Source organism: Musa acuminata, chromosome BXJ1-4 (assembly GCF_036884655.1).
Source record: "Musa acuminata AAA Group cultivar baxijiao chromosome BXJ1-4, Cavendish_Baxijiao_AAA, whole genome shotgun sequence".
NCBI classification, from domain to species: domain Eukaryota; kingdom Viridiplantae; phylum Streptophyta; class Magnoliopsida; order Zingiberales; family Musaceae; genus Musa; species Musa acuminata.
The window spans coordinates 25873458-25890951 of NC_088330.1; the positions used below are offsets into that span (position 1 = coordinate 25873458).

At 30.5% G+C, this 17494-nt stretch overlaps 1 protein-coding gene across 1 annotated transcript; it reads right to left on the reverse strand.

The window, feature by feature from the left end:
- Positions 1-1943: 1943 nt before the first annotated feature.
- LOC135672480 (uncharacterized) lies at positions 1944-2795 on the reverse strand. The gene is made up of 3 exons (XM_065180957.1): positions 2460-2795; positions 2321-2368; positions 1944-2211 (listed from the first exon to the last, which is right to left on the reverse strand). The coding sequence occupies exons 1-3, from the start codon at positions 2674-2676 to the stop codon at positions 2105-2107; spliced, it is 372 nt and encodes a 123-aa protein (XP_065037029.1). The 5' UTR covers positions 2677-2795; the 3' UTR covers positions 1944-2104.
- Between the last annotated feature and the right edge of the window lie 14699 nt (positions 2796-17494).

The window sequence follows — 17494 nt, forward strand, 5'->3', positions numbered from 1 at the left end:
TTTAAATCTGAGTAAATCATAACGACTTGATCTATAATCAAAATGATAGAAACTAAAATCGACCTTAACCTTGGTGATAGAGAGAATAATGGGAATGACATCAGTGCAAGTGAAATAATATAATAAAACTATAGTGGACATTAAACAAAAGATGGTAAAATTTGGTAAGGAGATGTTTGGCATTGTACAAGTGCTTTTCAAAATTTTTCTATTGCTTAGCATAGAACATTAGAGCATACAAAGTGAATATTGTATGGGATGAGAATTTTCCGCCTCATCAATTTGAGTATTTGATTTTGGATGTTTCAGTTCTTAGATATACCTGTTTAATTACTTAATAAAATTTATATTAAAAAAGAACCAAACGAGGCAACACTTATTACTACTATATTTGCTAGGGGGATAAGGGGAATGAAAACTTAACTCTTCATTATCTGCTAGTAATAATAGTATCAATGTGGTAGGCTTATATTTTGTATGAGAATGCTAGTCTGCTCTTCAAGTTGCCACCTGACCAATCTAGAATTGCCTATATGTGCAGCTAAGAAAGACCTTCGACATATTTGGATTTAATTGTCTTCCTTGTTAGCTCGCTTAATGACTTTGTCAGTGTACCTTGCTTAGTCAATAACAAAGAAGTAGCAACCAAGAAATTTCCGCCTATGATTGATGCCAACCTAGTAAAGCAATCAAGTCCACTGATAAAGTGACTACTTTGGGAGGAGGGGATAAAAATGGAATGATGGCAAGTTTAATTAATGTCATGAATTTAGCTGTCAATAATAAACTGCAGGATTCATGCGAAATCATATGAATTTTTTATATTAAAATAAAAAAAGACATATATATATATATATAATATTTATCTTGTTCAATGTGTCATCTTGGAATCATCAATTTATTTTAATAAACTTCATGTGTTGCTAATGAATCGACTTTCAGCATTCGTGAAACAGACACAAAAGACTTCTCGATCATAATCAATGATTCATGGATAGAATTGTGAGAATAATCGATGCATTTTCTTTAAATGACACCTACTTTCATAGTTGATTATCTGATGTGGCAAGGGTTCTACCGCAGTTGTAATCCTACAATTAACCATAAAACGTTCATTAATTTTTATTTCTGCTCCGTCGGTGATCTAGAAACATGGATTTACATTGTACGCTCGTGAAACTTAGTGACACCCCATCAAGGACTCGGTGCCATGTGACGACCACATATATATAGTACATCGGCATCAATACATTATGGTACTCACAGGTGTCAGCAGATTTACTATATATATATATATATATATATATATATATATATATATATATATATATATATATATATATATATATATATATATATATATATATTCACTAAGCACCTTTTACGGATGGAGATAGAAATAGGATGTGTGACGTGATAACCAATGATACAACTTTGAACGCTCGACTTCAAGTCAGCTTATACTATTTTATTATAATAAAAAATTATCAAGATCGATTACTATGCTAAGTTCACGTCAAAAATGAATTTAAGGAATAACATTGCTCAATTAGTAGTAACATTTGGAAACTATAATGAATAAAGATAATTTATAATATGCAATGAGGTTGATGCTCAGACAAATTCCGGCCCACAGTTCACATGGGTAGAAAAGCTAGATGGCAGCAGCTGGCAGGCAGTCGGACTAAATTCGTGAACTTCTCACGATCCCAGTCACGACTGCTCGTGTTAATGTGTGTGTAACATAATTTGGTGCTTTGGAGCTGTCACCCTATTAGTGCCAGCTCGCAGCTGCAGTGCCGTACCACTCCCCATCCTCACGCCTCTTAACCAAATCCCCATCCTATATTAAATTGATAATACTTGATCTCATCGATGCGCGTTATTATTTTCCCTTTCTGTCATAAAGTTCAAAATAAAATTAAAAATAAAAACATTGCATATAATAACACAGTCATTTATTCTCTATTTTTCAAAAAAAGAATTGATATTAATAACAGAGTAATTACATCGATCACAGAGAGAAGAGACCGACGCCCGCCCCGGCCACCACGCCGCCGCTGCTTTCGTCGATACCCGCGTGGACGTGGCGGAACCTGACAGCTCAAGTGCGAACATCCGGCTGAGAGACGCCCAGCTTCCGGTTGCGCGCCGCCGCCTTCAGCCCCCGGTTGCTGTGGATCGCCGACACCCTCTCAGCCCCGGAAACCGCTACGGTGCGGTAAAAGAATCCGACAAGAGAAGCAAAGAATTCGTCGTCAAGACAACAGAAATCGATGAATCGAAGGAGACCCGCGGTGCTTGATTTCGCAGTATGTACCTTTGGTGTCATGTCGCAGGATGCCGCTGGCGCCGAAGGCCTCCAAATCTGCGGAAAAAGAGGACCAGGTATATTGTATGTTAGAAGAGAAGGGAACAAAGAGGAGCTGAGTGACCGAGGGAGGCGATCGGTTTACTACCTGCAGGGGAAGGGTCATGGGAGAAGAGGAAGAGGACGAGGAGGCAGAGGATCGTGAGAATGGGGATGAGGTGGATGGACCTATCCGCTCTCAGGCTCCATCGGATCTGCTTCTCCGCTTTCATATCCTCCTCCGGCTGCTGCTCCATTCTCCCGGCGGCGCCTCCGCTGGAGAGTCGGGTCTTGGAGCCCGGCGATCCCAGCGACTGGCGCTGCATCCTTCCTTCCTTCCTTTGTCGGCAAAGAGAGAGAGCTGAGCGAGCGAGCGAGGAGGAGAGAGAAGAAGATAAGCGAAGGGAGATGAGACGAGAGACCTTTGTCTCCGTGTGCCAGACCACGAGAGAGAGATTTTAACTCTTAAAGAGGTGGTCGTTTAATTCAATTAATTAATTAATTTCATCCTAATGGTAAGTTACTATTTTTGGTGTCGGTGGGCGGGCAGAGGGACGGTGGTGATCGAGGCTCGTGGGCATCACACCGATTGGATTCTTTGCGTCTCCTATCCGTCAACGACATTAGCGTCTCATTTTTGCCTCGCGGGACACACCATCGAGCCCCTTGCAAGAGTGGGGATTGCCGGCGGAAGGCTGAAACCGGGTAGTAAAAGCCACTTTTTCTCCTCCACGGAATATATCTGACCGTTGGAGAGGGCTTGTTACCGTTGGGAGGCACTGTGGAAGCAAGGTGACGACCGCCGATATCCATGTCATTGCTTGCACCGTCATTGACGATTGATTGCATGTAGTCTAATATAAACCATCAATCGTAAATGCAGTGCCCCGCTGTGTAGTTGAAGTGTCAAAATCATCCAATACTTCCATGTTTGTCTCCATATTGATGTGCTCAAAGATGGTGGTTATTGACTGTCTATCCCTTCGGAACTAGTGAGTTTAGTAATTATCCATATTCCTTTATAAAATAAAAAATATTACATATATATATATTATGATTAGTCTCCATCAACTATTTTTATTTGATTGTTAGTTGATGCTATAAACTGATATGAGTATAAGAATACTAGAGATATTTTGGATGTTTTATATTTTTATAGCATGGATGGTAGGAATAGAACGAAGGATCTTAATATTTAATATATAGAGGGTATACCAATTCCATATCAAAATTTGTAACAACAAATATTTACCTTTTTTGCATTTTCAAAAACCTTAAACATTCATAGTAAAAGGATAATTAAAAAAGATATATTATAGATCGACCCATAAGGATGTCCAAAACCTAATTGAAGTAAACAAAGAGAAGTAGGCAATAATATTTCATGCAATAGTTTCCACCCAAAAATAAGAGTTATCCACGTAGTAAAATTTTTTCAAAACTTAGGTCATAATAAATTATCTCCCGAAACTAAGTTGATCCTTAGATATGATAAATTCATAAGTTAATTTGATTGATATTTGTCCTTTTCACATCATCATTTTATATCCATTTCTCATCGCAAAAAGGAGCGACATCATAGTTATTCTATTGCGTGTTGCATTAGAATATTAGAAACCTTCGACTGTTCATGAATTATAAAAAGATCCTAAAAGATAGGTTAGGGAGAAAGCAGGACATCAAAAAGCTACCTGTCCTGCATCACATTAATCTGACGACTGTTAACAACAATTAGAATAAAATCATCATGGTTTCATAAAGCAATTGCCAGCACCAGCTAGAGTCATGAGAGAAAGTAATTTACTGACCGCATTTGTCCAAATCTCGAGAACCTAATCTCCTAAAGCAATGTGGGAAGCCTTCAAATTAGAGTATTAAATTTATTTACATTCAGAACAATAAGTTCATGTAATAAACAAATTAAATTAAAATTTGATATTCACGAATCTAATTTAGAGTTTTCCTCCTCGGAGATTAAATATAGCATGTTATATCGAGAGTCTTGATTTATATAAAATCATGTTTTTATCTCTCATAACAAATTTTTAGTGAATATATTCGAGAGAAATCTCATTTCTATCAAAATTTATCTTGTTCTACTCTTGTATTTTCCTCTTTCATTTGGTATCATAGTTAAATTTATCCCTAACTTTCTCAAATATATTCCCAATGCAAATTCCCTATTTGATAAAGATAAACTATAATTTATGGTGCATACAAATGAAGATACTTCTAGGTACTCTAGACGTATGAGAGTTTATAAAAGATAGTTTTATTGAACCAAGATAGTTTATAAAAGAAGCACGAATGAACAGAAAAATAATAAAATAACTCAAAGACTAAAAGAAAAAGAAATAACAAGACCTTGTTCATGATATACTAAAGCCTTCATGAAGCAACATTAGATATTATTGTTTTATTGAGAACATCAAAGCCATGGGACACTTTACAAAGAGCATTTAGTGGTGTGGACAAAACGTAAAAGTTCCACCTACAAGCTTTAGAGGTGAATTCGAAAAACTATGAAAAGGTACCTCAGAATCTATCTTCGATTATCTCTCTTAAGTCATTTTTATTATTTACCAAATGACAAAAATTGGTGAAGAAATAAAGAACCAAAGAGTAAGGGAGAAAATTTTAAGATCTTTGGATCCCAAGTTTGATTTTATTATCATAACAACTAAAGAATCCAAAGATTAAGAATACATATATTTAAAATAATTAATGGGTTCTCTTTTAAGTATACCAAAGCTTACAATGAAAGAAGAAGATAAGAAGACAGAGTAAGCTATACAAACTAAACTTATTCTTTAAAACAAAAAAGAACCAAAGTCTTAAGAAGATAAATGTTATGGGTAACGAGGAAAAGGGGAAGAGGTCAACCTATTCAAGAAGTACAAAACAACCAAACTAAAGGAGACAATACAATCCAAAGTGACCAATAGCAATGTCGAGATCAAGGGTGTGGATGAGATAGAAATAGGAGATATGATAAATCTCACATTCAATATTATATCCGTAAGAAGTTTGGCCACTACTGAAGAATGTTATTATAATCCCAACAATAAAGTTAGAATATAGATTTGACAAATACAGAAGAAAAGAATAATAATTTTATTCTATTAATGTCTAACAATAACATGAAAGATTAACTAATTTATGACAGTATCTATACACTAGGGCTTCTAATCACATGAGTAACTATTATGATATGAATTATTTTGATAATATTATTTTTGATATTTGTCACAAATACTATGGCAAGAGAAAAAGGTAATATTTTTCTTGAGCTCAATAATGGAAAACAAGTATCTGTTTCAGATGTTTATAATATTTCTGATATGAAGGGCAACATCATTTTAAGCTTGGGTTAGTTACTTAAAAAAGATATGATATTGAAAAAAAATATCTATCTTTTTTAATTTATGATAAGAATAAAATTTTAATCTCTAATATAAAAATGACTAAGAATAAAATATTTTTTCTACAATTGGGTACTAACATAATAAATTATTTACATATTAGTATTATGAATAATTTTATACTATGACATCTTAGATATGATAACTTTAATTTTTTTTTCAAACTTTTAGAGAAGAATAAGATAGTGATAGGCTTGTCGAGCATCTAACTAAGATTTTATGAAATATACATCATTAACAAGCAATAGAGGAGATCATTCAAGATGATACGAACAAGAAGAGTAAGGCAATGGCTTGACTCGGTGCAATCAGATGTATGCGGTCCTATCGTTCCTGCATTAAGTGGTGGAAATAAGTATTTTATTTCATACACATCTACATTATAAAGTTTCTAAAAGAAAAAAAAAAAGACTATTCTTCGCAGAGTTCAAACTATGCTTAGAGAAGAAAGACTCCTAAATAATTAATAGATTATTATAATGGCAAAACATAGGTTTATTTATTAAAAACAATTATTTAGTAAATTTAAAAAGTTTAAGAACTTGATTGAAACACAAAGTGGCTATTAAGCTAAAATGCTTGAGAACAAATAGAGGAGGCGAATACATGTCAGATGAATTTAAAATTTATTATAAGAAAAATAGAATTATACATTAATGCACCATGTTATATACACCTCTACATAATAGAGTTTCTAAAAGAAAAAATAAGACTCTTCTTCATTTAGTTCAAAGTATGTTTTTAAAAAATACTCCTAAAAAATTTTTGGAGAGATATTATTGCTTGGACAGTTTATTAGTAATGTTATTCCAAAAGAATTATAGAACATGTAGGAGCCAAGAATTGACCATGGTGAGAATTCTAGTAACTAAGGTCAAAATTTATATTTTATTAGATTATGGTGAGAATTCTAGTAACTAAATTTATATAATCTTATTACTAAGAAAGTTATGGTACCAAGAGATATTAAATCTGATGAAAGTCATATATATAGTTGGAACAACAAAGAACCACCAAAATATATTTCAGAAGAAAATAATACAATACAAGCAAATGGAAAAGTTATTTCTTATGAGCAATCGCCAAGACAAATCAGAATATAAGTCACAACATATGATTCAACTAGTATTACAAGAGAAACAAAAGTGACTTAAGAGATATATGATGTGATTAGAAGAATTGATATAATAATGATTATTTTTTTATTTTATCTTTCTATATATTATGATTCATTAACTTGCAAGAGATATATGATGTAACCTTTAAAGAGGCTTATAAAGAAGAAAAATAAAGAAATTCTATGAATGAATAGATGCATACCATTAATAAAAATAATACATGACAACTTACTACTCTTCACAAAGGGCATAAGGTGATTGGATTCAAATGGATATTTACAATAAAGACATATGCAAAAGGATAGATGAAGAAACATAAAGCTTAGTGGGTGGCAAAAGAATTAAAATGATAATATAAGAACGACTATAAAGAGTTATTTACACTAGTAGTTCAAATGGTGATAATAGGATTGCTCATCTCTTTAGCTACTCAAATAAGATGAATGTCAAGTTAGTATTTTTCAATAGATCTCCAAGACAAGATATACAAATTGAAAAAAGCTCTTTAAGATCTTAAACAAACACCAAGATTATCAAATTCTTAAATTAGCAAACACTTTACCCGAAGAGGTTTTACTAAGTACGAACATGCTCAATACGTGAAATTCATAGCCATGGAGATATCTTATTTATATGGCTATATGCTAATGTAACAATTCTTCTATGATTAAATAATTCAAGCACTCCATGTAGGAGTTTGAAATGATGGACTTAAACCTTATGACTTACTTCTTAGGCTTTGAGATGAAACATAGCAACAAAGAATGTTTATTTCATAAGTAAACTATAGAAAAAAGATATTAAAGATATTTTTCATGGATGATTACTAATTAGTTAATACACCTATTGAATGTGATACCATGCTAACTAATGAAGGAAAAAGTAAACCGATCAATCAAGTTTATTACAAAAGTTTTATTTGATGCTTAAGATATTTGATATACACTCGACTTGATATACTATTTAAAGTTGGCTCAATAAGTAGATATGTGAAAACTCTTAAGACATCTCATTTAAAGGTTATCAAAAAATTTTATGATATATTAAAGAAAAAATTGACTGTGGGATATTCTATTTATCATCTAAAAGTTTGGAGCCCATTGGATATAATGATAGTAATTGGGTTGAAAGTTACAATGATCACAAAAGTATAATCATTTTTATATTTTATCTTGAAGGCATTGCATTCACATGATCTTCTAAAAAATAATAAGTAGTTGTTCTATTAAGTTATGAAGCAGAATATATAATAACATCTTTTTATATTTGTCATGTAGTTTAGCTAAGAAGACTACTCCAAAAACTTTATATACCACAAGAGAAGTCAACAAAGATTTATGTTGATAATAAGTTGATAATTGTCCTAGCCAAAAATCTAATCTAACATGAGAAATATATTGAATCCCAAATTTTGATGATAAAATCAATTGATAAGTGTATTAGACTATTATGTTTTCGAGATAAGTGACGTAGGAAATACTTTAATTATTGACATAGACCACCGAAGAGCCAAATTTAGAGTAAGAGAGTCAAACATTGTACCGAGAAATTATTATATCAAAAATTGGATGTTAAACTAAAGGATTAGTCGACATGCCAAAGATCCTCTTGCTATAGGTTAGGGCATCATACCAAAAGAATCAGATATTACGCTAGAAGATTAGATATCATGAACAACTTAATATGTTGGTGGAATAGATGATATGCTGAAGAAAAGGGTGATATGCTGGAGGTTCGGAAGAAGTGCCAAAAAATCGAATGAGATGCTAGAATAGCATACAACATGCCAAAAGCTTCATAAATTTGTCAGATATATAGTTGATTTATTAAAGTCTTGATTAAGGTCATTTTAAGATAATTTGAGTTAATATTGGATCGAAACATTATTAACTTAATAGAAAAACTATTGAGCTTAAAATTAGGTCAAATTGAGCTTGTTAGAAGGCCAAACTAGTAGCCTAAAGTAGGCTTGGGCAGTAGTACCATTAGGTGCAAGCGGTAGTACTACTTGAGCCAGCTGACAAGCACTGTTTGTGCTTGTTAGGCTTTCCGATAATAGTACCACCTATGGCAACAGTAGTACTACTTAGGGTAATGGTAGTACCATTTAAAATTTAAATTTTATAATGATAGTATTGCTAGAGTCCAAAATTCAAATTTTATAATGATAGTATTATAAAAATGTGAATGTAGAGGTTCTCTAATAAGCTTATAAAAAAAAAAGTTATAACAAGAGTAATTGATCTTCGCTTATTAGAAAGAAGATTGATAGTAAAAGTTGATATTGGGAAGACCGAGCCACTATAAATCAATTTACATTCCTTTTATTGCTTGTAACTTTTATTTATGATTGTTTACTTATTATCATTTACTTTACTCACAACACTTACTCACACTCAATATTTGGTTAATTATGTTTTCAATACAATTTTTTTTATTAAACTTTAAAGTTAGTTAAAATTTACTATATCACTAATTCACCCCCCCCCCCCCCCCCCCTCTTTTAGTACCATTAAGATCCTAACAATTGACATTAGAGTGAGATTCTATCATTTGGATTAATACTTAAGAAAGAATAAATAATATTTTCAAGCAATCAAGAGGGGCATCCTATCACACATCCTCCTATGTTCAATAGGTTGGATTATATATATTAGAAAATACAAATATTTTTTTTTTACTTTTTATAGATTTTTATTTATTAAAATATTATTGATTTAAGATTTTAAAAATTTTCTAAATCGATGGATGAATGAAATGATTTTGAAAAAAAAAAGTTCTATCTAACTGTTAAAGTTATTAATGCTTTATTTTATGTTTTAAATAAAATTAAATTTAATCGAGTTTTTACTTTTGACACCATATATGATATATTATTGAAGTCACATATGAAAGAACCAATAGAGTAAAGAAATCTAAAATTAATCTTCTTATTCATAGTTATGAATTATTCAAAATAAAGTCAAGCGAATCTATTAGTGACATATACATCCATTTTATGGATATTATTAATAGATTAAAAGCTCTTAGAAAAAATATACTAATCATGATTTGGTAAGTAATACTTTAAGATCTCTTTTTAAAAGCTAGGATACAAAGGTAATAACAATTCAATAAGTTAAAGATTTAAATAACTTTCATCTTTAGTGACCTATTAAATGACATATAAAACTTATGATAAATAATATTAAATTTGTATCTTATGCTTGCATCATGGAAATACTAAATAAAAATAAATCTATGATAGATTTAAGAAGTGATAATGTTTATACTATTGATCTTGATGATTTTTGTGATTCTACTTATTTTTTAATTTTGAATAATAATGTATGACTTTGACGTAAGAGACGACATGCTAATATGAAATTAATTTCACATATTAGAATAAAAAAATTTATAAAAGGAATGCATAAAATTAAACTTGTTAAAGATAAAATTTATGATGCGAGCTAAGTAGGAAGTAGCTTCAAACTTAAAAATTAAGTAAGTATATCTAGACTATTATAGCTAATCCACATAGATTTATTTGGATATATTGATATTACAAGTGTACAATGTAGCCTTTTGTGATTTTTAATGATTATAGTAGACATATTTAGATAAATTTCTTGGCACATAAAAATAATTATTTTAAATATTTTATTAAATTTTATAAATAAGTTTTAAATAAAAAAATATTTTATAATTTTTTTTCTATTCATAGTGATCATGTTGGTGAATTTAAAAATCATAATATTTAAGAATTTTATGATTTGAATGGATATGATTATAATTTCTTCATTCTAAGAAATTCATAATAAAATAAAGTTATTGAGAGAAAAAATAGGAGCTTATAAGAGATGACAAGGACTATACTTAACAAACATAGTCTACCAAAATACTTTTAGACCGAAACCATTAACACGACATGCTATATTATGAACAAGATTCTTATAGGACCATATCTATCTAAAACTCGTTATGAATCGTGGAACATTAAAAGGCCCAACATCTTGTATTTCAAAATTTTTAGTTATAAATATTTTATTTTAAATAATAAAAATATTTTAGAAAAATTTAATGTAAAATCCGATGAAGATATTTTTTTTAGATATTCTTCTATTTCTAATGCTTATCGAGTTTTTAATAAGAGATTCTTAGTTATTGAAGAATCTATTTATATTATTTTTAATGAATCTTTTGAAGCTAAAAAAAATATTGATGATGATTCTGAATTTAATAATTAGTTAATTTGTAATCCTAAAAAAATATCAATTCACCCTAATAAAAAAATATGATAAAGGTATCTAAATTGATTGTCACTAAAATAAGAAATATGACAAATAAATTCTTGAAAGAGTAAAGAAAATGGCAATGTTGTTTCCCGACAGAGTAGATGGGAGTACCATAAATGTATAAAAATACAAAATAGAAAGAGGATGTTTAAATTGTAAAGACAAAAAAAAAACATATTACAGCCAAAAAGTTGTCAACTGACAAAATTTAAGGGTTCTAATAATGATTATGATAACTTGGATAACAAGGAAAAGGAAAAGAGTATTTAATGATGAAGTTAGGAAAGAGATTTTAATGACATTAGATGCACGATAGATAAATATAAAAGATGTTTCCTAATGATATAGAACTTATTGAAATATGAAGGGATTAATTATTAGCTACATGGATAGGAAATGATAGTAGGTTCAAAGTTAAGAAGTTATTTTAAATAAAACTTTAAGGATGATAGAAATACTTAGCAGCGTGGCATCTGATGACATCCTTGACCAGTTTAAGTAAATCTTAAGAACCATAAATAAGTCTAATAGATGGAGGAAAAGTATTTGTTACTGATATATAAATATAGGAAATATATTTAAATTTGTTATAACTATAAAACACTAGGAATTATTTAAAAATGGAGATGGAACAAAGAATAGAATTTGAGATGAGCTTTTTTTCTAAAAGTCAACGTGGTTTTATTTCAAAATGATCAACCATAATTATTTTATGAGATAAATAATGTGAACATAAAGAGAAATATATATAAATTTATATTTATAGAGTAGTTATAACGGAGGGAACTAATTATTGGAGATGTATCAAAAGGTATTCAAATTCGTTAAAAAATATTTATGTAAATATTTTTTTATCTCAAATTAAGCATAAGTGCATTGATGATGCTCTTAAAGATGACTCATGGGATTTGACAATACATTAAGAGCTAAATCAATTTGAAAGAAAAAAGTTTGAATATTTATTCCTAAACCTAAATGGTACTAGATAGGTCTAAATAGGTCTCTAGGAATAAGTAAGATGAACAAGGTGTCATAGTTTGAAACAAGGCTCTATTAATGACTAAATCCAAGAAGAGAATAGAGACTATGAAGAAGCCTTCACTCCTTTAGTTAGACTTCAAGCCAAAAGGATACTTTTTGCATATGTATGTTTTAAAAAATTAAATAATTTCAAATAGATATCAAAAGTATTTTTCTTAATGATTTTATTTCTGAAGAAGTTTATGTTGAATAATAACTAGGATTTAAAAATGATTTTTTTCCAAATCATGTTTATAAATTATCTAAGGCTCTTTATGGGTTGAAACAAACCCTCGAGCTTAGTATGAGAGACTTAGTTATTTTCTTATTCAAAATAATTTTAAAAAAATAAGGCCGATACTATATTATTTATTAAATATTTTAATAATAATTTTTGTATTATTCAAATTTATGTTGGTAATATCATTTTTTATTCTACTAATGAATCTTTATGTGAATCTTTTGCTAAGAGTATGAGCTAAAAATTTGAAATGAGTTTAATGGGTGAATTGATATTTTTTCTAGGATTATAAATTAACTAACTAAATAATAAGATTTTTATTAGTCAAACCAAGTATACTCTTGATCTATTAAAATAATTTTATATAAATAATATTAAGGCCATCAAAACACTAATGAGCATTTCTAAAGAGTATTTCTACTAAAATAGACTTAGATAATGAAGGAGAATACTTTGATAAAAAAATGTATAGAGGTATCATAGGTAGTTTACCTTACTCTAACTAGAACTGATATAATATTTAATGTTGAACTTTGTGTAAGATTTTAATTTAATCCTAAATAATCTCACTATAAAATAGTAAAAAAAAATTAGATACTTAAAAGGAATGCCTAATATGGGATTATGATATCTTAAATCTAATAACTTTGATTTGATTGCTTATTCTAATGCTAACTTTGTAGGATGTAGAATAGATAGAAAATATACCTTTCGAACTTGTCAATTCCTAGGTCATGCACTTGTTTCTTGGTCATCCAAGAAGCAAAACTCTATCAAAATATCTACAGCTAAAATCGAATATATTGTGATAGGTGCATGCTATGTATAAGTAATTTGGATAAAGAACACTTTAGAAGATTATGGACTATGCTTGAAAAATATTCATATAAAATGTGATAATACTAGTGTAATTTGTTTGATAAAGAATTCTATTCAACACTTTGGGACTAAGTACATTGACATTAAATATCATTTTATTAGAGATTATGTTAGTAATCATGATATATTTTTTAATTTCATTGATATGAAACATTAGTTAGTAGACATTTTTAAGTGCGAAACAATTTGATTTTATTACAAGAGAACTAGGCATATTGAATCTTTCAAATGCATGATTACAGACCTTTTGCTATTTATTCTTATATGATTCTTTATTTTTACTAATGACTAAAGGGGAGATTTATCCAAATCAATCATGATTTTTTACTTGACTTTTTGGTTTTCACAACTTGAGATTTATTTTATATGCAACAAGACCTTTTACTATTTGTTCTTCTATAGTTCTTTCTTTTTGGTAATGATTAAGGAGAGAGTTTATCCAAATGAATCATGATCTTTTGATATTCAACACTTAAGATTTATTTTGTATGACTCTTTTATGTTCATGACTTGTATACTCCATTTTGTTGATGACAAAGGGGGGAAATAAGTAAATTATAGTTTTGATGACCAAAGGGGGAGAAGAAGTTCTTTTTTTTCTTTTTATTGATGACCAAGGTGGAGAAGTAGTGATTCATGCCTAGCCTATGTATTGAATAAGGAGAATTATGATACTTTTATAACTTTTTATTAGTAATAACTCATGCCTAACATTTGTTAATTATTCTTTGAAATTTGAAACTTAAGTGATTATTTGGGCTCGCAATGATAATATTTACAAGATCAAATTTGTTTTAACTTGAATTCAAGACTACTATTGAAAGAGTATTATTTTGAATTCGAGTTTATCATATATTTAAGATATCATATAAATAGAAGGATTTTTGTTAAGACCCCATTATTAATTGATCTCAAAACTTATATTTGATAATATAATATTGAGATCTTTCATATACCATGATATTAAAGTTTTATTTTTACATAATTAGAATATTTATACAAAAGGAGAGAAATAATATTGTAATACTATGATATCACTCCCTTCTTTTTATTAATGATAAAAGGGGGAGAAGTAGTAACTCATACTTTTTATTTGTGACAAAGGGGGAGAAATCATCATAGGGAGAATTATGATGTCTTACTTATAATTTTTTTGTTATTATATAACTCATGTTTGATTTATGAAAATAATTAACTTATAGTTATCTTTTGATTTACATTACATATTGATAATAGTTGAAATTTGAAACTTGAAATGATTATGATTATAACTTGAAATTTGTAACTTGATTAAACATTAATTTTTGGGCTTGAATGATTGAATCATAATATGGATAGGATAAAATTTCTTTCAACTTAAAATCAATATAAGCATTGAAGATGATATGTGATTGTTTAAGTCTAGGTTTATCATAACTTTTAAAATGACATATAGACGAAGGAGTCTTATTAAAACTTTATAATCAATTAGTTGTCATTATAAAAAATGGAAGATTATTGAATAATAAATTTTAATGATGAAATCAATTATTGAGTTTACTGAACTAATATGATTTTGAGATAAGTAACATAGCAAAATACTTTGATCACAAACTTGGACCATCAAAGAACCAACTATCAAGTAAGAGAGTAGGACGTTGCGCCAAGAAATTGTCATGTCAAAAATTGGATGTCCAGACGAAGGATTGGTCAATGTGCTAAAGATCAAACTTCATGATATAGATTTAGTCAATGTGCTAGAAGAATCAAATATTATGCTAAAAATTAGATGTCATGGAAAAGTCAACATGCCGATAGAATGAGCGATATATAGAAAGAAAGGGTGATATACTGGAGATTCAGATGAAGTGCCAAAAGATCGAATGACATGCCAAAAGATAATACAATATACTGAAAGCTTCATAAACTATGTTCACTCCCGATTCCTCTTCCGTTGAGGCCACTAGCATTCATTACTAATCTTCTTTCAATGGAGCGAAGATCAACTACCCTCTTATAACTTTTTCTCCTTTGAGAAGCTTAGCGGGTGAATTAGTGCTCTCGTAAAATTACATCGATTCGAAAAAATCTCATTCGATCAAACCCGTATCGGAAAGATGTTTAACTTGTAACGTGCATAAAGGTAATGAGCAAGTAAATTAGTAAGCAATATGAATGAAAAGTGTAAACAAAAATATAAATCGATTTTATAGTGGTTCGGTCATCATAACCTATGTCCACTCTCGATTCCTCTTTCGTTAAGGCCACTGGCATTCATTACCGATCTTCTTTCAATAGAGCGAAGATCAGCTACTCTCTTACAACTCTTTCTCCTTTTGATAAGCTCAGGAGAGAACCTTTACACCCCTCCTTTACAAGGTATCCCTCATGTTGAATCTTGAATTTTAATGAAAAAACCAATTGATAATGTTATGATCTAATCTGTGTTTTGAGTAATGTAGGACTAGCTTCGATCAAGAGAGGTAAATTGATTAAATTAGGAAGAATAAGAAGTTGGGCCAGAATTGAACATTCAAAAGATTGGACGTTAGATCGGAGGAATGGTCGATGTGGCGGCAGAAGGCTTCGTGCCATGAGTTCGAGCATCGGGCTGAAGGATTGGACATTGCGCTAAGGAGATTGGGTTGTGGAGGTCAACATGATGATTGAGCAATATGTCACAAGAGAAGATGATATATGGAAGGTTCGGACGAAGCGTCGGATGAATCAATGACATGCTGGACAACTTAGTATTTATGCTTATAATAATTTATCTAAGATCGAAGTAGTTTAGGGGGCTAATTGAGTTAGCTTTTGGTGTAATCATGGTAACTCAATTAGGAGCCAATTAGGACTGATTTGGGCTAATTGGGAGGCCCATTCAATGACCCAAAAGTTGGGTCAAGCGGTGGCACCGCTAGAACAAGCGGTGGAATCACTTGTGAGTTGGAAAACTAATAAAACTCAGTCTTCGAGGCTGTTAGGCGGTGGTATCACCCAGTGATAATGTGTCAAGTAGTGGTACCGCCAGACTGGGTGGTGGTACCATCCAGTGCAGGCGGTAGTACCGTCTAATGTAGGCAGTGGTACCGCCCATACCCGGAAGACCCGAGAATTCAAATTTTTAGCTCCATTTTTTAAACCATTTAGGGCCTATAAATATCCCACTTGGGCAGTAAGAAAGGAGCAAGAATTCTTGAGTAAACTCTGGCAAAACTTTGAGTTCCCTTCTCCTAGTGCTTAGAGTTAGTCCTAAGGGAGGTGTGTGAGGGACTACTTGTAAAAGAGTGACATGTAAAAGTTATCTCCTAAACCTGTGAAAAAGAAAAAGTATTGTAAGAAGGTAGTTGGTCTTTGCCCATTGAACGAAGACCAATAGTGGACGCCGATGGCCTCAACAAAGGAAGATCGAGAGTGGATGAAGGTCATGACGATCGAACTACTATAAATATAGTATGCTCTTTTCCTTTGCTATTTACTTTTATTGCTTACTTGGCTGCACTCTACATTGTTCATTTATTTTAAGTCTACATCTTCTTGATATGATTTCTTCATTATGTTTTTATCAACTCGGAAAGATTTTGAATTGCAACCATAATTTTTATCTTTGCATTAATTCACCCCCCCTTCTTAGTGCCATATTGATCATAACAGTTGGTATCAGAGCCACATTTTGCTCATTTGGCTTAACACCCAAGAGAAATATATTTTTTTGGCTTTCAAGAGGGTCACTCTATCATTCATCCTCCTATGTTCAATGGGACGGACTACAGAAAACTCGAATGAGAGTTTTCTTGCTTTCTATGGATTTCAATTTATAGAATGTTGTTGAATTTGGCTTTCAAAAATTTTCTAAACCCATGAACGATTGAAATGATTTGGAGAAGAAATTTTTTTTCTTTAAATGCTAGAGCTATGAATACTTTATTTTGTGCTTTGGATAAAGATGAGTTTAATCATATTTCTTTATGCGAAATTGCACATGAGATTTGGTATACAATCAAACCCCATTCTTGCAAGTGATCATCACACACTAAAAATTCATAAAATTTTCTTTCATGAGAAGAGTAAGGAAGAAGCATCAAATGAAGGATTAAAAATCCTTGAATAAAACTTCATAAATCAAATCTGTTAAAAATTCACAAGAGTGAAATCCGTGAAAGATGTATTTATCAATGAATTCCATGAGTGAAGGGACTAAGTGTATAAAA

What these genes read in the sequence shown, in the direction of transcription:
- LOC135672480 (XM_065180957.1), bottom strand. Translation starts at nt 2,676, where the DNA reads ATGCAGCGCCAGTCGCTGGGATCGCCGGGCTCCAAGACCCGACTCTCC. An exon ending in CCATGACCCTTCCCCTGCAG is followed by an intron (nt 2,369 to 2,459) that starts GTAGTAAACCGA and finishes CTTTTTCCGCAG; the next exon opens with ATTTGGAGGCCTTCGGCGCC. An exon ending in CCTGCGACATGACACCAAAG is followed by an intron (nt 2,212 to 2,320) that starts GTACATACTGCG and finishes ACCGCACCGTAG; the next exon opens with CGGTTTCCGGGGCTGAGAGG.